General features: G+C 36.0%; 1 protein-coding gene across 6 annotated transcripts in view; it reads left to right on the forward strand.

Moving 5' to 3' along the window:
- Positions 1-27,819, forward strand: part of SLF2 (SMC5-SMC6 complex localization factor 2) — a 41,260-nt gene that overhangs the window by 3,460 nt on the left and 9,981 nt on the right. For 2 of the 6 annotated variants that reach the window (XM_019952770.2, XM_070780673.1), the window contains exons 3-16: positions 57-781; positions 1,901-1,958; positions 6,127-7,112; positions 8,091-8,161; positions 10,783-10,905; positions 11,863-12,030; positions 12,954-13,056; positions 17,045-17,120; positions 17,905-18,046; positions 22,782-22,884; positions 23,494-23,670; positions 25,254-25,351; positions 25,912-25,999; positions 27,593-27,724. In XM_019952770.2, the coding sequence (XP_019808329.1) occupies positions 57-781; positions 1,901-1,958; positions 6,127-7,112; positions 8,091-8,161; positions 10,783-10,905; positions 11,863-12,030; positions 12,954-13,056; positions 17,045-17,120; positions 17,905-18,046; positions 22,782-22,884; positions 23,494-23,670; positions 25,254-25,351; positions 25,912-25,999; positions 27,593-27,724 (3,050 nt within the window). Of the gene's footprint in view, positions 1-56; positions 782-986; positions 1,040-1,900; positions 1,959-6,126; positions 7,113-8,090; positions 8,162-10,782; positions 10,906-11,862; positions 12,031-12,953; positions 13,057-17,044; positions 17,121-17,904; positions 18,047-22,781; positions 22,885-23,493; positions 23,671-25,253; positions 25,352-25,911; positions 26,000-27,592; positions 27,725-27,819 lie in introns of those variants that run through there. The other 4 variants (XM_019952771.2, XM_019952773.2, XM_019952772.2 and 1 more) reach the window with 4 other exon arrangements.

Here is a 27,819-nt window from a genome sequence, read left to right on the forward strand (position 1 = left end):
AGTTTGTGCTATTTTTAATAACATACAATGTGCATTTGTTTTAATTGGCTATTCAGATAGACGTATGTTGGATTCTCCACAAAAATCGAACATCAAATATGGAGAAAGTGGATTGTCCATCAGTGGGACAGAGCAGTTTGAAAGGAAACTATCCTCACCAAAAAGTTCTAAACCCAAAAGAGTGCCATCAGAAAAGAGCCCTGTCTTAGAGGCATTCATAAAAGGTGTTAAAGAGCACCATAGAGACCGTGGTGTACATGAGTCACGTCAGCCTTGTGTGTCACTGGACACCAAATATTCAAAGGCAGTTACAAAATACGTTCCTCCTTCATATCTCTTGTCAAAAGAGACCAAGAAAAAACATCAGTCTCCAGAGGGAAGGAAGTCACATTTCATTCATGAAAATAGCAGGGAGAAGAATGATGGCAATCGAGGCAGGATCAGTGCAGATTCTAAGAAGCAGGCCACGGTGACAGAAGCTGACATCTTCAAGAACAGCTCCCGAAGTCTTAGCAGCAGGAGCAGCCTATCCAGGCACCACCCAGGAGAAAGCCCACTGGGAGCTAAGTTCCAGTTATCTCTAGCTTCTTACTGCAGAGAAAGAGAACTAAAGAGATTGAGAAGGGAGCAAATGGAGCAGAGAATCAACTCAGAAAATTCTTTCTCAGAAGCAAGCAATCTTTCTTTAAAATCTTCTAGTATAGAAAGGAAATGCAAACCAAGGCAGGAACTGAGTAAACAGAATGATGTCACAGCTGGAAACAGTAATCTTTCAAACCTGGTATGTGCAATAAATGCTAAATTAGCTTGCTACTGTTTTATCATATTTAGAATACTAAATATAAAAATGTTTGATAACAATACAGTGCCTTTTGTTAGGGAAATACTGATACAGAAGCTAGTTTCATTAAGTTTCCTCTAACTGTCCATCAAAACATTTCTGATGGCTGATGTAAAGCAATGTTTTCTGCCCTTAATTTTTTCAGACCAGGAACAAAGATGTTCCTTAATCAGGAAAATAAGCATTTTTTTTTCTAAGGTAAGTACAGTCATTTTTAAATTAGGCTGCCCTGAAGTTTGAGAATCACTGGTTTATGTTATGTATGTCTTAAATAATTAAGTACAGGCCCTGGAAAACCTACAAAATGATGACGTCTTAGAAAACTATTCAAATATGTCTTAAGCTCATCAGATGTCTCTTTTGAGAATAGACCAAACTTAGATTACCGTAAAAACTGTCCCTCTCCACTGGAAAGTCAAGTTGTTAAGTATACCTGTTTGAAAGAGCTTCTGTACATATTGAACAACTAAAGGAAGATGAGATAACAAAGTGCTATGTTAATATAAGATGCTGTGGTTTTAAAACCAGATGGACAAAAATAAACCAAACTATGACATTCTAAGAGTGAATAGCTGGAAATGTATTTGTAAACTCACGGGTTTACTTACAAGGACTTTGGTGCCTTTACCAGTGAGGTTTGCTAATGATCAATAGATGTAGTAATGTTTGGTTCATTTTCATAAGATTTCAATGTTTGGTGGTGCATTAGTACCTAAACAGAAGTATTGAAGAGGGAGTTGTACCCATTTGATTGGCAAATATTAGGCTATGTCTTTATTAAAATAAATAGTACAGTGCTCTAGTATTAATTTTGAGCTATTAATAAAAATTTCTAAATTTACATTGTGAAAATTGACATTTTTACATATAATACAGAGGTACTTCAGTTTTCAGGAAAGACTTGAGTTTAAAATACTTTGCTGTAGAAGTTTGGATTTACCTCCAAATTTGATGCTTGCTTTAGTCAGTCTAGAAGTCTTTGTTTAAATATAATGAAAGAAAGTTCACATTCCTGACTGCTCTCAACTCCTAATTAATTTTTTCTCATTTTGCTAATAGGAAAATGGACATCTCTCAAGAAAAAGATCTTCTTCTGATTCATGGGGACCTACTTCAGGTAGAATCAAAATAAATTTAAGAATTCTAAATAAATTTGCCTATTAATGGCACTGGTTTTTACTTTGTTTAAATGTACAGTTTCCTTGCTAGAGGTAAATTGGGTGTCTCAGGTTAAAGTTTGGGAAAGTTATATTCAGAAGGAACAGTTCTTGAATTCAGTATGTGTAAACAGTAGTTGTCTTGACTTTTCTCTGCCTTCTTCAACAGTTCCTTATAATGTGTTTCTCATATTGGAATTCAGTGTTCTACTTCTGAATCTTTGGCTACATTAAGAACCATAATCTTATATTCTTGAATTATGGACTGAGGTCTTGATATTGCAGATGCTTTGTTTAAGTGTGAAACTTATGGTTCAAGACAATGTTTCTTAATATTTCAAATATAAAGATCCCTTTTATTATCAAATTCAAGGATACCTATATGATATTGGTTTATACTTTCAGTATCTGTTGATAAAATACATAACAAACAGCTACTGTTAATTCAGTAATTCTTAAAGTATTCTTTTTAACTAGAAGATAAAACCCTGTGAAATTCAACCACCACAAAAGTTTATATAACATAGAAAAAGGCCACCAAAAATGCCCGCTGTTAATAATAATCTGGTATATCTCGTTTTTCCTGCTGTGACTGCAGACTTTGAAAAGTGGGCTTTACAGATTTCCACAATCAGTAAGATACATTGGACGTACTGATAATAGCCAACATTTACTGAGCACTTACTGTGTGCTTTGTGAATTATCATTTGATTCATGTCCTTGCTTTTAGAGATGAAAAAACAGGTACAAAGAGACAGTTTTGACTCCTTCTTCTGGTTTCATGTAAAACTCTGTTTTCTGTACGTTCTAGAGGTGTATTGCATTTTGACCAAGTGATCTGTGTTGTTTGTTTTAATTTTTACATTTTTGGTTTTAGTGATCACATTTTAGTGGATTTTGACATTACAGTAAAAGAACAATAAGTTCTCAGCCATGAGATTGCTCATGTACTCACTGTGTAACATATTTGTTGAAGGGAAAAACAAGATATCTTTACACTAGCTCTGCTAGTATAAGGGGCCACTGGTAATGGTGTTGCCAACAAGCTGTTCAGCATTTTTTTCTCTGATAATGACTAAGATAGCAGTTCTCTTCAGTTCATGGGTTTGCAGATTTCACTAGTGGTGACTGAAGTGGTTTCCTTTTATATAATCCCATATACTGCACTTCTTGAAAACCACTTGAAAAAGGTTCTTTCTATTTTCAGAGGCAGGTTTAAGATGATTGGTTTCACTTATATTTTTATTTCCATAATCCCCATTAATAATTATGGTATAATAATCTTAATATACATTTATACTTCAATTGAATATCAATAGACCCACTCCAGTGTTCTTGCCTGGAGAATCCCAGGCCTGCTGGGCTGCCGTCTATGGGCTCGCACAGAGTCGCACACGACTGAAGTGACTTAGCAGCAGCAGCAGACTATAAAGAGCATAAGGAGATTTTTTTTTTTTCTAGACAACGTGAAGCATGTTTATCTGATAGTGAATTTGTGGTTGTTCAGCCACTAAGTCATGTCCAGTTCTTTCCAACTCCATGGACTGCAGCACACCAGGCTTCCTTGTTCTTCACTATCTCCCAGAGTTTGCTTAAACTCCTGTCCGTTGAGTTAATGATGCCATGCAACCATCCCATCCTGTGTAGCCCCCTTCTCCTCCTGCTCTCAGTCTTTCCCAGCATCAGGGTCTTTTCCAATGAGTTGGTTCTTCACATCACATGTGGGTATTCCCTAAAATGTGAATAGATATTAATTAATCCAGATGTTACGCTATATTTATATTATTGTTATACTCAACAGTTGTGATGATACACATAATCCCATCCTCTATAGCCCCCTTCTCCTCCTGCTCTCAGTCTTTCCCAGCATCAGGGCCTTTTCCAATGAGTTGGTTCTTCACATATTCCCTAAAATGTGAATAGATATTAATCCAGATGTTATGCTATATTTATATTATTGTTACTACACTTAACAGTTGTGATGATACACATAATCACACATTCATTAATCACATACAAGTTCAGGGACTTCAGCAATATTAGTAGGATAGACATTTAGCTTATTGATCTTCCAGAGTCCTGTCCTGTGGTTGAATTCTGAGAATCAACTTAATCCCTCCCTAATTTATTCTATTATATTATTTAGTAATAGCCAATCTTCTATTGAGCATTTGGATTTTTCCTTTTTTTCTTTTTACAAACTCAGTCCTTGTCTTATCTGAATATTTTCTATATTAATAGGTATTTGAAATGTTGTAAAGCATCAACCTACAGATTGTACAGGAGACACACAAAGAATCATGAAGACTTGTCTTCTCCAAGTCTTCTCTTTTCTTGGTTATTTGATTTGTCATCCTGCCCTATAAAGGATCCCTGTCATTTTAAGACATTTAACCCCAGAAAACTGAGAGCATAGAATGATTTATCAGCTAATAGAAAATATCTGTAGAAGAATGCAGACAAGAGCTCTTGGGGATTGAGTTTATTTTTGTTTTAATTTCTTAGCTGTACTGGGTCTGAGTTGTAGGATGTGGGATCTAGTTCCTTGACCAGGGATTGAACCCAGGCCACCTGCATTGGGAGCACAGTCTTAGCCACTGGACTACCAGGGAAGTTCCCCTGGGTTTGTTTGTTTGTTTTATATAAATTGTATATTTATGGCTGCACTGGGTCTTCATTGCTATGCACAGGCTTTTCTCTAGTTGGCAGCGAGTGAGGGGTACTCTTCAATTGTAGTGCTTGGGCTTCTCATTGCAGTGGTTTCTTTTGTGGAACACAGGCTTTATGGCACAGGGGCAGTAGGTGTGGCAGCTGGGCTCAGTAGTTGTAACACACAGACTTAGGTACTCCACAGCACATGGAATCTTCCCAGAACAGGGATCAAACGCACGTCCCCTGCATTGGCCAAGGAAGTCCTGGAACATTTGATTATTAATTAATTTTTAATTCTTACATATTGATTTTCCAGACTGTGTATTGATAAGCTTATCCAAATAATTGCTTAACTCTTGAGTTTTTTTGTTTTTTAAATCCAACTTGAGATGTGGGGATATCTGTCCATGTGTAGAAACTTGGTTTAAGGAAACTTGATTTTGAGAGTACTAATTATATAAATAGTGAATTTTTCAGAGTGAATTAATGAAACATCACATTTTTAAACACGGAAATTAAAAAAAAAAACTGATTAATTCATGTATATGTGGTGTTTAAAATTAAAGTGCTTCTGGATGGAGTTCCTAACATGGAGTCAAGTTGTATTAGTTTTCTAGAGCTACCATACAAAGTATCTAAAACTAGATGGCTTAAAACAACAAAAATTTATTGTCTCATGATTCTGGAAGCTAGAATTCCCCAACTAAGGTTATCAGCAGGGCCATGCTCTCAATAACTCTAGGAGAAGAATCCTTCCTTCCTTCTTCCAGCTTCTTGTGTTTATCTACAGTTCTTGGCATTCCTTGATTTGCAGGTGCATCACTCCGGTCACATGGCATCTTCTTTGTATGTGTCTTCATATTGTCTTCCCTCTGCATGTCTTTCTCCATGTCCAAATTGCCCCTTTTTATAAGGACACCTGTTATATCGGATTAGGACTCACCCTAATGACCTCATTTTAATTTGATTGCCCCTATAAAAACCCTGTTTCTAATTTAGGTCATAGTCTGAGGTTCTGGGAGTTAACACTCCAGCATATTATTTTGGGAGCTACACAGCTGAGGCTTAGAGGGATAAATGGGGAAGAATAAACAATTTAATAGTAGGGGAAAATACTTACAGGAAGTTTTTTTAATTGAGAAGTTACCTTTCCTTGATACAGATACACAGCTTTTTAGTGTTTTGGCAAGTAACACCTTTAATTCTATTTATTTATTTTTTAATTCTATTTAGATAATAAACTTTTAATAGCTTTTGAGTGAAAATGAGCATTTGTCATTCGCTTTGGACTAAATTTCTTTGACATGAGTATGTCAAAGAAATATTATTAACTTTTTCCTCATTCCATATGTGATAATCTCAGCCTAAGCTTTTAGAATTTAAATACTTTGTCAGGGTGTTCTAGACACTCTTTGAATAAACTTTAATAAGATAGAAAAGTATATTTTCACTAATCTGGCAAAAATTAAATTTTAGCAGGCTCTAAGCAGAATAAATTCCCTGACAAAAGAAAAAGGAACTCTGTGGACTCAGATCTGAAAAGCACAAGAGAATCTATAATGCCAAAAGCAAAAGAGTCCTTCCTTGAGAAGCGTCCCGATGGACCACATCAGAAAGAAAAATTTATAAAACATATTGCACTGAAGACACCTGGTGATGTATTGCGCTTGGAAGATATATCCAAGGACCCAAGTGAAGAAGCTGATTGCTCCTCTGCAGGCTTGACACCTACAAATTCTGGGCACCAGATCCGTGGTAGTGACCAAAACCGTGTGGCAAGTACCAAAGAGACTAAGATACCGAAACCCCACTTATCTTTACCTCAGGAAAAGTCTGCAGTTAAAAAAGCTAGCAACCTTCAGAAAAATAAAACTGCTAGCTCTGTGGCATCGCAGGAGACAAAACTTCTACCTTTGCTTTCCCATGTTCCAAGTGCTGGTTCCTCTCGGGTTCCATTAAATGCTAAAAATTGCACTCTTCCAGTTCCTAAAAAAGATAAAGAGCGTTCTTCACCTAAAGAGTGTTCTGGGCATTCTACAGAGTCCTCCAAACACAAGGAACACAAAGCAAAGACTAATAAGGCTGATTCTAACATATCTTCAGGGAAAATTTCTGAGGGATCTTTACGTTCAGAATATGGCACTCCTACAAAGTCCCCCCCAGCTGCTTTGGAAGTTGTGCCATGTATTCCAAGCCCATCAGCACCTTCAGATAAAGCCCCTTCAGATAAAGAGAGTTCAGGAAATTCTAATGCAGGTAGCAGTGCACTGAAAAGGAAACTAAGGGGTGATTTTGATAGTGATGAAGAAAGTTTAGGTTATAACCTAGAGAGTGATGAGGAAGAGGAAACATTAAAATCACTGGAAGAAATAATGGCTTTGAACTTCAATCAGACTCCTACAGCTACAGGAAAGCCTCCGGCTCTTTCTAAAGGGCTTAGATCTCAGTCATCAGACTATACAGTAAGTAGTTCTACGACATCTATCTTTACTTGAAGAGAGAAAAATGGATTGACTAGTGAAAGAGCGATAGATCTATTAGAACTTACTTTAAGATTCAGTGTTTGGTACAACTCAGACTGAAAGCAGTATAGTTCTTTTTTGGTGAATGGGTTTCCCACATTTTTAGCTTTATAACTGTAAATCAGTGGTCTCCAAACTTCTTTGATCAGACACACTTTTATTAGTAAAACAAATTTAGAGCATGTAGCCCAATATATATGTATACTTATAGATTATATACATGTACTACTATACTACTGTGTACTTTCTAAAGATATTAAAAAAACAATATGAAAGGAAGAAGAAAAAGTATTTTTATAGAAGTTATATAGAAGTTAATATAGAGTAAGTTCTACTGGAGTTTCTATAGAAGTTCCATATAAATAGAAGTTCTATTATTTTCTTCCTGCACCCCAATGGATCACCTTGCACACCCCCTGCTTTGGAGACCACTGCTGTAAATGAAGGTAGAGTGTAGAAATGTTGTTAATTGTGGTGTGCAATTTTATTTATGAAGTGCTTCATGCTATCTTGGGAATAAGCGGAATTAAATTTTCATATGTGTGTAAAATTTGGTGGGGAAGGTGTTACTGTTTCATAGTAACACCTAAAAATTAGTAGTTTAATTCCAGTAAAATAGAATTTAAAAATAAAGACAGGGTAGCCATGGAGCCCTTGGGTGTTGGCAGTCAGTTCCTAAGACTAGCAGGGTTTTTATAAGTAGTGCCCTTTCCTAATAGATGGTAAAATCAAATTGACTGCACTACAAAATTCTCAATTTAAAGCATGATGGTGAAAATTATTTTAAAAAAATATATATCCTCCTGGCCCAGGTTATTGAAAAAGAAATTGTTTTTTAGTTTCTGAGTAACTTAAAACATCCCAATTTTTCTGCTAAGATATGTTATGAAGTATTCCTAAATTTTCTTTTTATTTTAGGAACATGCTCATAGTGGGACTTATACAAATACTTTAGAGCGTCTAGTGAAGGAGATGGAAGACACACACAGGTAGGTTAGCATCATGACTGTCTTGCTAAATTTAACGTACTGTTCGTATGACTGGCTTTTAATTTACCTTAAAAAAAAAAATAGAGAAATTAGCAGGTATTTTGTGCTAGTGCTATTATAGTTTCACTGTCATTTGTGTTAAAAATAAGGTGTTCTTGTTTACAGGCTAAATTGGAAGATACTGGTTTTTATTGTATACTGTATCAATTAGTAGTATGAATTCCTTTCTGCTTACCGCAGCTAGTATCTGGTAGCTAAAATTCTTGATCCAAAGCATGGGTAGAAAAGATTTTTTGTTTTTTGTGTGTGTGTGTGACCAAAAATATATCACATAAAACTGACCATTTCAATTATTTTTAAATACTTCACAGGCATTACCTAGCACTCATTTGCATTGTTGTACAACCGTCACCACCATGCATCTCCAGAACTTTTCTTTTTTTCATTTTCCCTAACTGAAATTGTATACCCATTAAACAGTAACTCTCTATTCTCTCCTTGCCTCTAGCTCCTGGCAGCCATATCTCTTTCTTTTACTATGAAATTGACTGTTCTAGGTACCTCATGTAAATGGGATCATACAGTATTTGTCCTTTAATGACTGGCTTGTTGTATTTGGTGTAAGGTCTTCAAGGTTTATCCATGTTGTAGCATGTGTCAGAATTTCCTTCCTTTTTAAAGCTGAATAATACTCCATTGTATGTATATACTTCATTTTGTTTATCCATTTATCTGTTGATTGACATACTTGGGATGCTTCTTTTTTTTTGACTACTGTAAATTTTTCTGCTATCAGCATGGGTGTACAAATTCTCTCGTCAAGTCCCCACTTTAAGTTCTTTTGCATATGTATCTAGAAGTGGAATTTCTGGATCACTGGTAATTCTATGAATAATTTTTTGAGGAATTGGTATACTGTCATCCATAGTGGCTATACCATTGTGTATTCCTGCAAGTGCACATAGGTTTCCGTTTTCCCCACGTACTCACTAACACTTGGTTTTTCTGATTTTTTTAATGATAGCCATCCAAACAAGTATGAAGCAGCACCTTCATACTTGTTAAATGTTTGTATGCCCACCTAGTCCAAGTTTTGAAACCAGTATAACTAGACAGGGCGTTTTCACATCAAGTTACTCTTTTGAGGAAGAAGTTTAGAATTATGACTGATATCCCATCACCACCCACACATACACAGAAATCAAAAAGTTTGAAAATTATAATAATCCTAGTGAAATTTATGTAACTAGTTGCAAACTGCTTTTGCTTATTAGAGGGAAAAAATAATATTCCTTATTAATTCAAAGACTGTCCTTAAAACTAACTCAGAGAACTTCACTAAAACCTCAACTGGCCTGAAGTTGGTATATATGTGTCTCCAAGTAGCTAAGTATAGGAATTACAGACAATTAGTAAGTAAGAAATATTCCCCTTTCTGAATTTAACAGAGAAATAAATTTGTCTCTACTGTAAAAGTCTTTCGATGAGGGAGTGGTGCACATTGCACAGCATGTAGGATCTTAGTTCCCCAACCAGAGGTCGAATTGGTGCCTCCTACAGTGGAAGCATGGATTTGTAGTCACTGGACCGCCGGGGAATTCCTGTCTACTGTAAAATTCTTTTGAAGTTTCATGATTTCTGAGGTCAAATCTGAAGTTTCTTATTTAAAACTGAACATTCACAGACCAAGGGGAGAGATTCTGGTTTGATCTAATGACTCCTGTAGTGATAAAGCAGTGTGTTTACTCATGTACTGTGGGGCTGGAGCTAGGAATAAGGACCTTGGTTAAAATAACTTAATCTTGGCAAGCAATCTGTGCAAGGACTCCAGAACTAGACTCTCTAGTTGGATCCCAGCTCCTTTATATTGTGAGCTTGAGCAAGTTAGCTTTTCTATATCTGTTTCCTTGTTGTATAAAATGGATAATAATAAACTATCTCCTGGGGTTGTTGTGAGGGTTAAGAGTTAATAAAGTCCTTAGGACAGTGTCATAGTAGCTGCTTAGTAAGTGTTGAGTGTTGTGATCATGACAGTGACAATGGTAAAGACTACAGCTTCCTGAAAGCCTAGTTAACTGGAAGTCAGAGGAGCATTAAAGATTAGAAGGGGTAATCAAGTCAGTAGTTTTCATTCTTTGTGATTTTTTTCTTCCCCTTTCTCTAAATGGGTTTGGACATCATTCTTGAAATTCTGTGTGGGTGTGCCATTTCCTCCTTCAATGCATGAAAGTGAAAATTGAAAGTGAAGTCACCCAGTCGTGTCCGACCCTCAGCGACGTGTGCTTAGTTGTGTCCAACTCTTTTTGACCCCATGCACTGTAGCCCATCAGGCTCCTTGTCCATGGAATTTCCCAGGCGAGAATACTGGACTACCCAGGTTGCCATTTCCTTCTACAGGGAATCTTCCTGACCCAGGATTGAACTCTCATCTGTTGTGTCTCCTGCATTGGCAAGCGGATTCTTTACCCGCTGAGCCATCCAGGAAGCCCTCTTGAAGTCCTAGCCATAAAGAAATAGTCAAGTCTTTTAATGAGTTTTTGTAGGTACTGCTTTTAGACATAAACTAAAGATTTTTTATTTTTAGGTTAAGCCATTTATTATAACATTCTTTTGATTCTCAGGCTAGATGAACTGCAAAAGCAACTACAGGAAGACATCAGGCAGGGCCGAGGGATTAAATCCCCAATCAGAATTGGTGATCACGACAGTACTGATGATGAAGATGGCCTCTTAGAAGAGCACAAGTATGTGGGGAATTAGTAAATAGCTGTAAATGGTGGTACATCATAACTAGACTTGTCATGGTGATCATTTTGAAATGTATAGAAGTACAAAGTCACTATGTTGTGTTAACAGGAACTAACAGTGTTGTAGGTCAGTTTTACTTCAAAACAAACCACAGAAAAAGATCAGATTTGTGGTTACCAGAGGCAGAGGGTTCAGAGGAAGGATGGATTGGATGAAGGTGATCACAAGGTACAAACTTCCAATTATAAGATAAATAAGTACTAGGGTTGTAATGTACAACGTGAGAAATAAAGTTAACACTGTTGTATGTTGTAGTGAAAGTTGAAAGAAGAGTAAATCCTAAGAGTTCTTATCACAAGAAAAAATTTTTTTTCCTATTTCTTTAATTTTATACCAGTATAAGATGGTGGATGTTCACTAAACTTGTGATCATCATTTCCAGATATATGTAAGTCACATCTTTATGCTGTATATTTTAAACTTATACCATGCTGTATGTCTATTATACCTCAATAAAACTAGATAAATAAACAAATCATTCGGAGGAAAAAAAGAGCACTCTGTTTTTCATAAATACACTCTATTAAAAATACATTTAAAAATTCTGTTTTTCATAAAATAAATGGAACATTGGTGGTGGTTTACTTTATGAATAATATATGGTGGGTTCTTAATCCATCTGGGGTGGACTTGAAAGGCAAATGTTAAGGCCAAGTTACATTTCTTTGTCTTTCCTAGTTTTTCTTTTTGCACAGACACGTTTAGTGGCTTTGCAGTATTAACTACTAGCAAAAAGTGGGAGGAGCAGAACATGTGTTCTCATGTTCGCCTTCTAATCTAGGGTTAATAGTGGTCCTAAGATAAGGGTTTTTTGCACTCAGTCTTTAAATACAAAACTATATGCAGTATAACTGTTCAGTATTCAATAACTTCTTTTTTTTCTTTTTTCCCAGAGAATTTCTAAAGAAATTTTCAATTACAATTGATGCTATTCCTGATCATCACCCAGGCGAAGAAATATTTAATTTCCTTAATTCTGGAAAAATTTTCAGTCAGTATACTTTGGATTTAAGAGACTCTGGTTTTATCGGACAAAGTGCTGTAGAAAAGCTTATTCTTAAGTAAGTAGGAAAATAGACATTTTACTTTTTCCTGTATAAGAATTAAAAGATTACTGACTTGATGCAATTCTTCTGAAAGGTTAATTTCTATTATGACTTGTCCTGTTTCTTAGTCCTCTTATTACTATTGCTCTTTGTGTTTATTATTATAGGAAGCAGTGTAAGATAGTCGTTTGGCATATCTCATGCCTCTACTAGTTAGGATTAAGATCAATATCTAATAACAATGACTGTCAAAATAACAAGAGCTTACTCAAGAAATATAGTCTTTCTTCTTCACCATCTTTAGCACTTGGTTGCTTCAGGTGCTACTGGAGGTCCAGCCTTTACATTTAAGTTCCCAGAAGCCCCACATAACACTTCAACTTAGGGATAGTTGGGTAGAACTTAGTCAGCATGGCCACACCTAGCTTTGCAAGGAAGCCTGGGAGTGATTTTTATTTCAGGCAGCCAGTGTGCCCAGCTAAAAACCCCAGAGTTCATTTACCAAGAGGAAAGACATGAATAGATGGCAGAATAGGCAACTAACAGTCTCTACCACAATACCCAGACTAGTCTAATTTCTCTCGGTGTGTGATAGTTCAGACCCAGAGAGAGAGAGCACTAATTCTGGTGCTGAGCTTTTTAGAAGTACAAACCCAGGCTGGCAAAAGTGGACAGTGTTCTGAGACTTGATAGGCTCTTTAACACTGCCAGCTAATGTAGATTCATCCACCAGATAAATCTGGAGCCAGGCCACCAGGTTGGTTCAGCTTGAGGCCATTGATTGAATTTTTTTAATGAGTAACCTATCCACATTAGGGCAGAGTCCACCTCCACGGACTGCAATGGTTTGCTTGTTCATTTCCCTGATTATATCAGATGTGGTACACGTTTCTTGCCATGAATGTAGCAGTCATATTGATTTCACTGTGTTTTTTCAGATCAGGAAAAACAGATCAAATTTTTTTGACAACACAAGGCTTCCTTACCTCGGCTTATCACTATGTCCAGTGTCCTGTACCTGTGTTGAAGTGGTTATTTCGGGTAAGAGAAATGTTTTTGAGATACTGTCTCTCTCTATACTTTTCAGTCAAAAGTAAACTTTTAAAATGTAATCTTATTTGCATATTGCTAAAGAAAAAAAATTAGCATATCAAACCCATGATTTTAGTGGGTTAAAAACTGGCATAAAGAGGTTACCAGCACTTCCCGGGTGGTACAGTCGATAAGAATCCACCTGCCAATGCAGGGAACACGGGTTCTGATCCCTGGTCTGGGAAGATTGCACATGCTGCAGAGCAGCTAAACCCATGTGCCACAACTGCTGAAGCCCATATGCCCTAGAGCCTGCACGCCTCAGCTACTGAGCCCAGGTGTGGTGCAAATACTGAAGCCCAAGTTCCTAGAGCCTGTGCTCTGCAACAAGAGAAGCCAACGAAATCCAAGCACCACAACAAAGAGTAGCCCTTGCTTGCCACAACTAGAGAAAGTCTGCATGCAGCAATGAAGACCCAGTGCAGCCAATAAATACAAATTTAAGGAAAATGTTTGCCAGAGAAATGCCAGTGTAGACAGTGTGCAGGATAGGCAGTATGCTAGTTGTGCCTAAGACATTTCATCACACTGGTAAATCACTATTGTAGTTTGCTTTAGAAAAGGTCTTCTAATGCTGATGTACCTGGAGTTTTTCTCCTACCTATTCCCCCTATTTTTGTGCCAGCAGCTCCATACATTGTTAGGATTTGAATTGTATGTTAATATTCCCCCATTCGTATTTGGGGAGGTGCAAATCCACCCGAGTATTCTCATCCCTGTTCATATTGAACTTTTAAATTTATTTTACTTTTGGCTGCACTAGTTCTTTGTTGCTGTGCAGGCTTTCTCTAGTTGTGGTGAATGGGGGCTACTCTTCGTTGGAGTACGAGGGCTTCTCATTGCTGTGGCTTCTCTTTTTGAGGGGCACAGGCTCTAGGGTGCACAGGCTTCAGTATTTGTGAGTCCCAGGGTCTGGAACACAGGCTCAGTAGTTGTGGTGCACAGGCTTAGTTGCTCCATGGTGTGTGGAATCTTGCTGGACTAGGGATCGGACCCTTGTCTCCTGCATTGGTAGGCAGATTCTTATCCACTACTTCCCTGGTAGCTCAGACGGTAAAGCGTCTGCCTACTATACGGGAGACCCGGGTTCGATCCCTGGGTCAGGAACATCCCCTGGAGAAGGAAATGGCAACCCACTCTAGTACTCTTGCCGGGAGAATCCCATGGACGAAGGAGCCTGGTGGGCTACAGTCCATGGGGTTGCAAAGAATGGGACATGACTGAGCAACTTCACTCATACCACCAGGGAAGTTCCATATTTAACTTTTAAATCCACTTAAATAATTACCTTAATTTTGTGGTATCTACATGGTAATTTTATAAGTATCAGTGGTATCAGAGAACTACTAAATGTATGAAGCGAGAAGTAGGGGAAACATGCAGTTTCTATTTTGGACTTCTAAGATTGCATTTCAAAAAATCTCATATTTGGCAAGAACTAGATACTCCAGTATAGTTTCTCATTCATTTTTCATATAGCTGGCATATTTGAGTGCCAACTGTGCCAGGTACTGGAGAGAACAGTAATAAAAAAACTGTTTCTGATTTCTTGAAACCCATGTTCTAGTATAGAGGAGACAGACCATAAATGTGTGTGTGTACATTTATATTAATAGATATGTCAAATGATAAATGAGAGGAGAGAAGAGCATTCTAGGCAGAGAGAATAACAGGTGGGACAGACTATGGAGCAGGAACATTTGCTTCCTGTGCTTAGTTGCTCACTTCTTGGATTCCAGTAATTTTTTTTTCTTAACAATCCTAATTAAATCAAAATTTGCCTCCAAATAATTTTTATCTAGTAATACTAATTATCTTTTCTATAGCTCCCCACAATATACCTCATCTAACAGTCCTTCAGTTATTTAAACAACTGTCATGACTCATCACTTCCCACACTAAATATTCTCAAGTCCCTTTACCGGTCACCCTCCTGAATGACCTTTAGCTTGTTACTTTCACTCCTAAATTGTTAATTTGTTCTCCCCAATGAATGAACAAGGGCTCCATATAAGATCTTTATTGTCAGCAGTTTCCAGCAAGACTCTACCCATCAACCCCTGCCCCCAGATATTTATAACAATTCAGAACCTCATTTGTTGTCATGCCAGGACTCCATTATTCTCTGTGTAATATATTTTTTCTTAAACTTACAAGTACGACTTTGCATTCATCTGTGTTTTCATCATGTTGATGTGGGTCCATCATTATAGCCTTTAAAACCCTAATAATGACATACAAACATACCTTCATGTAAGCAGTTTTTTATACTCTTCATATTTATTCTTTGAAAAGCAAACTAATAACCATTTGTTAAGTGCTTTTTTCCATGTAAGACACTTTGTCTCATTTCTTTTTAATTCCAAGTCCGTTTTTCATGATGGAGAGACTTACCAACTTATATATATGTATTTTTTTTCCCCCAGAAAATGAGTCAGAATTCACTTTAATCCTATAATCCTAATAGTTTGAAATTGAATTGTTAATTGAAATGTTTGCCTCTTCATGATTTTATCATGTGTCTAAATGTAGTTGTCCAGAAAATGTGAACAGAATATGAGCTGTTTTATAACTTTTTTTTCTTCAGATAACTATAAATTATTGATTTATTTTCATCTTGATATAGACATGTTATCATTCTTCTTAATCACTTTATAAGTATTCCTTTGTAGTGCTATATCATGATTGATTTATTTAACCCAATCTTAATTGACAGACATTAGATTGTTTTATGTATATATCTCTCTACTTATTTATCTCCAAGTTCTGTATTGCCGCCAGGCTTTCCTGGTGGCTCATGTGGGAGACCTGGGTTAAGAAGATCCTCTGGAGAAGGGAATGGCTACCCACTCCTGTATTCTGGCCTGGAGAATTCCAAGGGGTTGCAGAGTCAGACACAACTGAGAGCTTTCACTTTCACTGTATTGCCCACCTTTAAGTTCATCACCCCCTACAAAAAGGTTGTTTATCTAGAACTTGTCCTGTAGCCAGGCCTTTGAATGATTCTGCCCCTGCTGGCAGAGTGTAATGATGACTCAAACATCATAGCAGAGACTTTTTTTTTTCACATAGGTTGATTTTGAAATGACACGTTATATGCCTGACTGAAACCAGAGTTTAGGCTATTCATCCTTACATAGATTTAAATTTATTCATTATTATAATCTATGGTTCCAAAACAAAAGAAATAGAAGCACGATATGTTTTCCTCTACAAAACCATTTTAAAATAACTTGATATGTTATGATTTTTTTAATGTCTGTTAAACTTGAGATTTTATTCCCAAAAGTTGTCTTGTAGAAATTACACTAATGATATGCTTCCGTATGTTAATTTTTGTACATAAAAAAGCCTGAGTAGATCAAAGTATAAGGACAATGACTTTGCATAAACATTGCCAAATAGACTTTACAGTTTTTACCAAATCACACTCACATTGGGCATACTACCTCTTTCCTTAGTAGTCTTGTGAACACTATTATCACAACTCCTGATTTTTACCAATCCTGAAGTCAACTAATGATATCTTTTTTTTTTTTGGTGTTTATTTGATTATTAGTGATATTGAGTAGCTTTTAAAAATTCACATTGACATATTAATTTGTATATTTGTAAAATATTTTTTACTAGTTCGTGATTTGATTTTTGCCCGTGATGTGACAAACAGCTTAGTAGCCTTCTCCTTTATGGTCTTTTGGTTTCATGGTATGATATGAACTAGAAATGTACTTTTGATCATTTTAAATATGATATTTATCTAATTATAAATGAAAGTTGTAAAAAAAGAAAAAGCGTGTTAGAATGGAAAGGGCTCTGACTTATGAATCAGCTCTGTATTTAAATTCCAACTCATATTTTATGTTGGGTGGAGTATGTTAATCTCTCTGACCCTCTTTGCTCTTTCTTCTCTCTCAATACTCTTTACTACTTTTAACAGATGATGTCAGTTCATACAGACTGTATTGTATCTATGCAGATTCTAAGTACATTAATGGAAATAACAATAAGAAATGGTGAGTATACAAATTTACTGTGATTAGTAGCATGAATTTTTGGTTGCTTTTGCATGATCTCTTTCATATTACTAAACATTAGGATATTTGGAAATATAGAATAAAAATTATTTTTTTAATATAAAGTCTTTAATAATAAAATGAAACTAATAAGAGAGTGCATTTTTCTAGTTGCATTGAGAAAAGGGATATAAGATCTTACAAGTGGCAGCCCTTACATAATTTTTACCAAGTCATGGCGTGCTGTGCTGGGTAAAGAGAAATTGTTTAATTAGCCAATTGACTTGGATGGCTTTTTGGTGAGCAACAGTATTGTACTGATTATGCCTGAAAAGATTGAAAGTATCCACCATAAGAGTATAACAGTTGCATTCTAACCTTTGGGATCCCTTTTAATGAAACAAGCATTATGATTTACCTGTAAGACTTGGGACTACATAGACAGTGTACATGATAAAATCTTTGTGTTAGCAGTATTTGGTTTTTTTTACTGTTCTTACTGTTGTTGTTTTCCAGTCTTCTCAAAATGTTCCTCCCATGTTACACCTTTTTATCATCCATCACTCACAGATATTTTGTTCATAAATGTCATTTCCTTCATATTTAATTGAAAATCTATAATTCCTATATGATTTTTCTAGATGACTATATACTTAATTTATTACCAGCTACCATTTCTATGAAATCATGGTAATAATCCATGTTTCACATGCAAACTATCATCTTACAACTGAGGGTTTGTGAACCCAAGATTTGGGATAAAATATTTTCTTCTGTTAAATAGATACCTTCAGTGATTCACCAATTTGGCCCTGGATTCCATCATTGTCTGATATAGCTGCTGTGTTTTTCAATATGGGAATTGATTTTAGATCTTTATTTCCTCTGGAGAATCTTCAGCCAGACTTTAATGAAGACAATCTAGTGTAAGTGTTCTTTTCACTATTAACTCCAAAATTATCTTTTAAATGATTTATATAACAATAGTTAATATTCATTTGATAAATTCAGTATTCATTCTTGGTTTTTTAAAAATCTCTCAAAGTTGAAATGGATCTTGAATGAGAGACATTGTTAACATCTAAATCTAAATGCCATCATCATATTTAACAGGGAAAAAATGGAAACATTTTTAAATTTAAAAAAAATTTTTTTTTTTTAATGAGACTGCCCGTTGTTATTTACAACTATTTGGGGATTACTGGCCAAAACAATTAGGCCATGAGCAGCTACTGCCGCCTCAGTCATCTCAGTTCCTTCAGGCTTGGTCACCTCTGGCTCACCCCCAGCCCCACCCTGGCCGCCGTCCTGTGGGCCGGCCTGAAGGCACACCCTCGGCTGCAGGACAGGGCTGCCTACGAGAGAAGCTCTTCACGTGGTTCCATCTACTGGATCATTTTTGTATCTGACCTCATCAAGTAAAATATACGGAGAGGCCCAGGACTTGGAGAGTCTGAAGGGAAGATATGGTGGGAGCTGAAGGAGCTGCAAGCCTAGCTGCTTGCCCATGCCAGCAAGGCTCTTCCGTGTAGTGGAGTCCATGGTCTATAAGAAGAAAAGGAACTTTCTCCATCAGCTCCCCTTGGAAAAATTCTGAACTACCGAATCTTCATACAAACACTTTCTCTATTCTCCATGAAAAAAATTGTTTAATTCAGGGGAAGGACAAGATGGCGGAGGAGTAGGTGGGCATGGAGTACATCTCTCTGCACAATACATCAGGAATACACCTTCAGACACTGAAGTGCATGCCAAACACCAATTGAGAGCAGACAGCAGTACCTGACCAGTGGAAAAGAATATATAGGCCCCCACGCAAAACTCTAGATCAAGCCCTGAGGCTTCGGGGTGGGAGCACTGACTCCAAGACCCTAGACTACCAGAGAACTAACCCTAGGAGGTATCAAATAGTGAGAACTCACACAAAGGGAACCATTGGAATACAAGACCTGGCATCACCCTACCACCAATAGCACCAATAGATGTGCAGGACACCTCATCTAAACAACAAACAAAACAAATATACAAACCAAATCATCAGCAGACAGGATTACCCCCTCACTCAGCCTTGCCCATCAGAGGAGAAACAAAACAAACCAAAACTCAGCAAGATCTCACCCTCTAAGAAGCTTACACAAACCTCTGGACCAACCTTAGAGGGCAGAAACCAAAAGAAAGAAAGAATTCAGCCTTGAAGCCTGGGAAGAGGAAAGCTCAAACACAATAAGTCAAAATAATTAGATAAGAAAAAAAAGATACAAAGATTGGAAATGGTGAAACATTCATTGTTTGCAGAAAAGGTGATTTAATGTATATATAGAAGCCTAAGAGTCTATTGAAAAGCAATGAAACTAAAAGATACACTTAATTTACAATAGTAAGAAAAATATGCTAAATACCCAGGAATAAGCTTAAATAGAAGTTGTGTATGTGTATGTAAAATTACTAAAGAAGAGAAAAGAATAGTAGGAAAATTCATCATAAATACGTTAGAGCTCCCCCTAAGGTACACTGAACTTGATGAGATCCTAAATAAAAATTAAAACTTACACAACCCTGTAAATCAACTATACTCCAGCAAAATTAAAGAAATGCCAATCAGGTTTTTGTGGGGACAAGGGGAATTGGGACTCTACAAGTGATTCTAAAGTCATATAGAAAAAATAATACCCAGGAAAGTTTTGAGAAGTTATGAGGCAGGATTGACCTTAGCAGATAATAACATGGGACAGGTATAGAGATTCAAAGCTCCATCAGTGGAAGAAAATAAGCCCAGAAAAGAAACAAATACTTGGTAAATGCTAAAGGTAGTGTTTCAAAAAATGAGGAAAGAGTGAGCTATTCAGTATCTGTATTACCCATTATTTGGGAATGAGGTGGATTTCTAGGAAAAGAAATCTTTCCATACTTCAAACTGATAAAGATTTAAATGTGTATAATGAAATCACAGAGTAATAGAAGAACTTTTTTTAATAATCCTAGAAGAAGGGAAGATGATTTTGTTTGAATATGCAAAATCCATAAAAGGAGATATTTAACATATTTGACCACTTTTTTAAAGAAAAATCTCTATGACAGTAATCACCATAAACAAAAGTCAAAATTGAGGGGTGGAGGGGAGAATATGTATATCATAATAGTACTATATTACTTACTATTTTTAAAAACCCACTTTTAAGTAGACCTGCGCATTTCAGACCAGGTTGTTGAAGAGTCTGCAGTACTATACAATCATCAGTTGATTGAATCTGCAGATATATACAGGGCCAGTTATACCTAATACAAGGATTTTAGACTTTGTGGCGGGTGGGTGCTCCAACCCCTGCATTGTGTGATCATCAACTATGAATGGAATTCTGGTCATGAATAAAGGCTTAATTTCAAATTAATAAGAAAAAGTTCAATAAGTATTAGAAAAATGGACAAAGGAAGTAAATAAAAAAGGAAAAACAGTTCTTAAACTTTATGAAAATGCACTCACCTTTACTTTTTTTAAAAATACAAATTTTGTTATTTGATATATCTAGAACCAAAATCTTCATCCCTCCATCTCTTTCCACCACATACAGGATTCCTCCTTGTTGCTTAGATGTAACCTGTATCTGAAAATACGTTAGATAGCAAATTTTCACATCAAGACTGTATTCTATCACTTTAAATAGGAAACATAATGCTTTCTCAGAGCATTCAAAAGCTCCAATATTTCCTCCCCAAAAAGACCAAAATACTCAAATACCTATATTTAGAAAGTTAATACTATTTTATTATTTAACATTTAATGAACTGAGTAGTATGTGGTGATTTTGTATGTATGCAACAGATTTGAATTTTTTCTCTTCACTGTAGTGAACAGGTACTATAGTGGAAATAGTGAAGTAAAGATATAATGATTTCATTAAGACATAATAAATGCCAGTAATAGTTTTTCTGATTGATTATTTACCAACTGACGAGTTGCCTCAGTCAGGTTTGGTGACTGCAGCCAGGAGGTGGTGGCTGTAAGTTACTGTTGCTGTATAGTGGTAGGCGAAGATGAACACAGATGAGCAAGAGTGAGCTGGTGAAGGAATGAGTGAAGCATAATGAAATACCTGTTTAAACAGCATGGAGTACAAGACTAAATCCTATTGAGATATGACCACAACTCACTCTTCTTTACTAGGACTCATGTGCAACCTATCTATTTTTGCTGTTATGTGTATGCATACTCACAAATATGCATCCAAATAGTAGATTTGAAGGTTGTTAGAGTAAATATTCAGATAGGAGAGTAAGACATTAAAGGATTCAAGTAACAGTTCTTTAGCATTAGTCTGCAGGATATACAGACTTAGTTCTAACCTCTTTCTATTCTACATTCCATCGCTGTGTTACATCTCTGTGTTCTCTTCCTGCACCTGTACCTATCTCACAGCTATTCTTTCCTTTTCATTCCTAGCATCAGCCTTATTCAGATCCTCCTCTCATGTCTAGCGTGGCAAAAATCTTCCTCCTGGAAGCTTCCCACCTCCAATATACTTCTTCTTTTCACTGTTAGAGGATTCCTTTTATGAAAATTTTCTTCTCCACTTTTAAACCTTTATACCTGTATTTAAGACTCTACAATTGACTCTGACCTGTTTTCTATTTTGTTCACCCTTTTGTTCTAACCAAATTGATTCTCTTGCTCTTTCTTCATATTAGCCATTGTTGCATTGGATCTTCCTCATGCAAGTCCCTCACCTCCATCCTCAGTGTCTGCTTACCAAGATCTTATCTGTCTCACTTCCTGAAGCACTGTTCATTTGAGTGGAGCTACCAATACTTACATATTTTTACTGTGTGCCAGACATGGTTCTGGGGGCTTAATATATAGTACTTCATCTGATAGTCACTACAGCTACTCAGACATTTTAAGAAATAAGGTTCTGCACATGTAGTTATAGGAGTATCTCCAAGATACAAGTATTAAAGCACTGGGGAGAGGTGCATTCATATTTACTCTTGTATGTATATAAAACACCTACGGGAGGAAGGGCTGAAGCTCATAGTGATTGTCCACGGGAAGGGGAATGAGCCGCTGAGGCCCTAGACTGCAAGGACCATTCTCTTCAGCACACTGTGCCTTCATATCTCTCAGCCTTTTTTTAACCATATGAAAGGGTTATTTATTCAAAAAAATTAAATAAAATATTACCTGTATTTTGAAGGCTAGGTTCATTTCTCTCTCTACCATGAACCTTCACTGATTTCTTCAACCAAAATTGAAATGCTTAGAATTGTTTATATTGCTGTGGCAGTTTTATTGGGCCACTGGCATTTTGAGTTCTTTGTAGTCAGAGCCACCTTCTACATAGCTCTCAGACACCAAGAGCAACAGGGAGATTGCTTTATAAAAAGCAGCTGTTTGAGGGAAAACTAATGTGTAGAGATGGAAATCAAATATACCTGGAGTAGGAGATAGCTGATTAACTCAGATCTGACAAGGACTCTGGGAAGTAATAGAAATGTTCTATTTCTTGGTTGGGATGGTGGTTACACTAGTATATACATATTCATCAAAGTTTTAAATGTGTATATTTATTTTATCGTATGTAATTATACCTCAATAAAATTTTTGTTGTTCAGTGCTTCTCAGAATTTTATTCCTAATTTCTCACTTCTTTATTCACTTTTCTATAGTTCTGAAACACAGATGACATTGGGGGTGAAAGAAAATGAAGATTCATCTTACAAGCCAATTTTTTCTTCTCTCCCTGAAACCAACATTTTAAATGTGGTTAAGGTAGGAAAAAAACTGTTTTGTATGTCTTTAGCACAGAGCTGGAACCATTTAGTTTTTTGCTTAGCGATTTTCAAACAAAATCACTAGTGTTTTACCATGGCATTTCTAGTGTCTGAAATTCCTTAGCAATATTCTTTGTATTAAAACTTGATTTTGCTGTTTTTATTTTTGTTTTAATATTACGAGCAAAAGGGAACTTTAAATCAGCATTATGTGATTAAATTAGTTCTAGGAATACCTTTACCAAGAAGCTTTTTGAAACTAGTATTTTTGAAAATAATAATTTTCTAGAATTAGAATATACAAAGAAAAATTGTTATTTACAGTATACCTTAGTGACCAAGAATTAATAAGTGTTAAAAATCTTTAGTGACTGAATCGAATCATTCGTGATATTGAACTGTTAAAATCTTGAAAATTAAAAATGGAGAAGAAAATACTTAGCAATTCAACTATTAACATTAATGTTTTTTGCCTTTTCCTAGACAGCTGATGTTTTGGTTTCTGTGTAGTTCCCATTTGCATTTTTTGTCAAAAAGTTTTTATACTGTAAACTCTTCAAGCAGAATATATTTCCTTAAGTTGTTTTGTCTCTGATCTGTGTCAAAGTTTCTAGGCTTGTGTACATCAATACATCCAGAAGGTTACCAGGATCGTGAAATAATGTTACTGATCTTAATGTTGTTTAAAATGAGTTTGGAAAAAGAATTGAAACAGATTCCTCTAGTGGACTTTCAGAGCCTCTTAATAAACCTGATGAAAAACATCAGAGATTGGAACACAAAGGTAACATTACTTAAAACTTTAGTATTGTTTTTTGTATAGCGTCACAGTTTGACTTTCATAGTGTATGCAGAATTGACAGTTTCTAACCTAAGTTGAGATCTTCAGCAGATGAAAACTTAACTGAGGAAAGGACTGTCTTTGCTGGAACTATATTTAATTCATGAAACTGAATCATAATAAAACTGAAGCCATTAATTCAACAAAAAATGTGTTATGTTTATTGGGGATTAACTGTGAGCCAAGTATTATTAATACAGGTGCTAGAGACAAAGCTGTGTGAAGATAAAACCCTTGCTCTCCCCACACTTTTTAGTCAAAGGGCTAGGTTATAAACAGTGTAAATGTAGATTATAATATCATATTAAGTTATAGTAAATGCTACAAATTACAATAAAGCAGGACAAGGCAGGGATCCTCTGCTATTTGGTATGAGGCAGTTAGAGAAGGCCTTTCTGAAGTAACCTTTGAACAGAGCCCTAAATGAAGTGGTAGAGTGAATCATGCATACAAAATTTGAGTTAAATTTCTGTGGCCATTGAGGGTAAACATGTATAATTTTTGTTAGGTTTTTTAAAATTATGTTTTTCAACCTTTTTTTGGTAGAAAATGTCAAACGTGCTAAAGTAGGGGAAACAGTTTAATGAACCCCTAAGTACTTATCACCCAGCTTCAGCAATTATCAAAATGTAATCAATTTTCAGCTTCCTAGGTGGCACTAGTGATAAAGAACCTGCCTGCCAATGCAGGAGACATAAGAGACATAGGTTTGATTCCTGGGTTGGGAAGAGCCCCTGGAGGAGGCCATGGCAACCCACTCCAGTATCTTGCCTGGAGAATCCCATGGACACAGGAACCTGGTGGGCTATAGTCCATTGGGTTGCACAGAGTTGGATATGACTGCAGCGACTTAGCACAGCACACAATCAGTCTTATCTCTTACCCTATCCTATATTTCCTTTCCTTTTTTTTTTTTTAAATTCGGTTGGCCAGTCGTGTCTAGCTCTTTGGAACCCCATTCACTGTAGCCCACCAGGTTCTTCTCTCCATGGGATTTCCCAGGCAAAAATACTGGAGTGGGTTGCCATTTCCTTCTCCAGGGGATCTTCCCAACTCTTGCTAAGGGATTATTTTGAATACTGAAATAGTATTTAAACTTGAGGATTCCTAAATTCAAAAAATTCCTGTTCAGGAACATGTATTGTGCAACTCTTATTATATACCTTTGGAAACTGGTGTTTGTATTTAGATTTTTTTTTTTTTTTCTTTTAACTTTACGACATGGAAGCATCCTAGATGTCCATCAGCAGATGAATGGATAAGAAAGCTGTGGTACATATACACAATGGTGTATTTAGATTATTCTTTGAAGGACTTAAAATCAGTGTAGATATGATGTAGCACAAAACACAAAAGTTAAATAAAGTTCTGATAAATGTATTGATTCAGTTTACTCTAGAGTTTAAGATAAAACTGAATCTGTGTGCTCTTTTTGTAATCTTAAGTCAAGAAGGGACATTGATGATCTGTTAGATACTTGATTCCACTAACTTAGGTGAAAAATTGTGCTCACGGTTTGTTTTCAGGTGCCTGAACTCTCTCTGGCCATAAACGAACTCTCCACTCATCCCCACAACCTTCTCTGGTTGGTACAGCTGGTCCCTAATTGGACATCACGTGGAAGGTATTGAAAAGTGAGAATGAAACATTAGAATGATATATGTTTACATTAATGAAATGCTTTTAGGTCCTTTATTTCCTTTCATCATTTCTTGAATGTTAGATCAGAGTCTTTTATTTGATATTATAAGAAAAGGCATTGACAGCCTGATTCTGATTTTCAGCTCAGATCACTTTGTAATAGTCTTGATTGTTAATTTTAGCTTTAGCTTATCTGATAACTTAATATAGATGGCATATACCACAAAAATGAATCAATTCGCCTTTTTTTTTTTTTTTTGCTTTAATAAAAAGGAATTCCAGCAATAAAATAGATTTTCTAACAGTAAATCGTCAGGGTCAAAAATAAAGGCTCTCAATGGTTTTCCTGCACTTCAGACAACTTTAACTTTGTGTACAAATATTTTACATGGAAATGTTACTATTCTAATAAAGTTTATATATTCTTATATAGCCTTCTCTTGAAACATTAGCTGTGTTGCAAATTAGAAGAACTTCTTTTGGCTCATTCATTTGCTTCTTAAACAATATTGATTAAATGCATCCTAAAAATTCTAATTTCAGGCAACTGAGACAGTGCCTCAGCCTAGTGATTATTTCAAAGCTTTTGGATGAAAAACGTGAAGATATCCCTAATGTGAATAATCTGCAGGTATAAATAGCACTTTTATTTTCTTTTAATAAATGGGAGAGACGTATAGAAAAAAATGATGGATCCTATGTCAAAAGTCCTGCAGTTAGGGCTTAACTCTTAGGCCAAATACTGTTCATGTAATCTTTTGCATGGTATTTAACCAATAAGACCCAGTTTCTTTATCTGTGAAATGGAGACAGTATCACACCATCTACCACATAGGATGGTTGTGGACAATTAGATGAATTAATTTATAAAAAGTGCTGGGAAAATAAAAATATGCTATATAAATGTGAATTATTTATTTCACCTTGTCAACGTTAGCAATTTTATCACGAGATTAGAAATTACTAAACTATTAAATGTTAATTATATCCTGTGTTTATATTTTTAAATTATAGCTCTTTAAATTACAGAGCTTAAATGTGGTTGCCGTTTAAGTACTTGGTTCAGTAGTGAATATATTATGTGTATATGTGCATATATAAACATGTCCTATAGAAAACCCATTCTGAGAAGTCCTGAAGGCTTTTTACAAACATCAGTAGCACTAGTGAGGCTATTTGTAGTTGAATTTGAAACATAGAATCCGATCTAGATGTAGTGTTCTTATTTGAATTGCAGTGCAGTATAAGATAATCTGTCACGTCCTACAGAGTAAAAATAAATAAAGTGGAGATAAAGATTCTGGCCTTGAAAACAAACTGTAGTGGTTGAAACAGTTAAGCAACCATTGTGGTACAGTGTAGCAAGAGCAGTGACAGAAGTATGCTCAGGGTGCTGTGGGACAGAGAGATTGAAGAGGACAGCTGTTTCTATATTAGTAGAGTTGAAGTAGATTTGATTCTAGATTTATGGGGGGACCACACCTGAGCCACCAAGGTAATTAGAAATAGCTCTCAGTCCTTTCAGTGATATTACTGCCATCAAAAGAGAATTCTTTCCAAAATTCAGTGACTTCTACTCACAAGGATGAAGATTCAACTTTGCTGACTTTTGAATAATTTTTCATAAAAAGTATTCCCTTTGACCTCTTTGGTAATGCAATTTGGTCTCCTCCTTAAGTTTTCATCTTCAATTAAAAGTACTAAATCTTAAATTTAATATCCCTTTTAGGGAATTTCCTGGTGGTTCAGTGGTTAGCACTTGGCACTTTCACTGCCAGGGCCTGGGTTCAATCCCTGATTGGGGAACTAAGATCCTACAAGCCTCAAAGTACAACCAAAAAAATTAAGATCCCTTTTAAGCAGTTGACTCTTTTTCCCCCTCTCATTTTATTACAATGAAGTTTAACAGTATATAAAAGACACATAAACCTTGGTGGGTCAGTTGGAGACTTGGTTTTTTTGGTTGTACCACGTGGCATGCAGAATCTTCCCTGACTAGGGATCAAACCTGTGCCCCCTACATTGGTAGTGTGTAGTTTTTAACCACTGACTGCCAAGGAAGTCCCTCGGTTGGGAACTTTTAAGTAAAGAATAAATGAATATCACTGAACTTTAAGAAACTAAATTAGAAAAGACAAAATGAACAGAGGACACTGAAAACATGCCTAAGAAAGAGTAAGTGTATTGCCTAATATGTTTCATTGTCTCCTCTTTCCTTTGATAGATATCAGTCTTACATCGCTATCTTGTGCAAATGAAGCCTTCAGATTTGTTGAAGAAAATGGTCTTGAAGAAAAGAGCTGAACAACCAAACAGCACTATTGATGATAGTCTTCATTTGGAACTTGAAAAGCAGGTATCCAGGGCTAGATCATCTCAAAAGAGTACATTTGAGCACAACCTGTGATAGCTTCCTAACCATAGACATTTCTGAATTTAGAGACTAGATAC

The sequence above is a fragment of the Bos indicus genome, chromosome 26 (assembly GCF_029378745.1).
Source record: "Bos indicus isolate NIAB-ARS_2022 breed Sahiwal x Tharparkar chromosome 26, NIAB-ARS_B.indTharparkar_mat_pri_1.0, whole genome shotgun sequence".
Classification (NCBI taxonomy): domain Eukaryota; kingdom Metazoa; phylum Chordata; class Mammalia; order Artiodactyla; family Bovidae; genus Bos; species Bos indicus.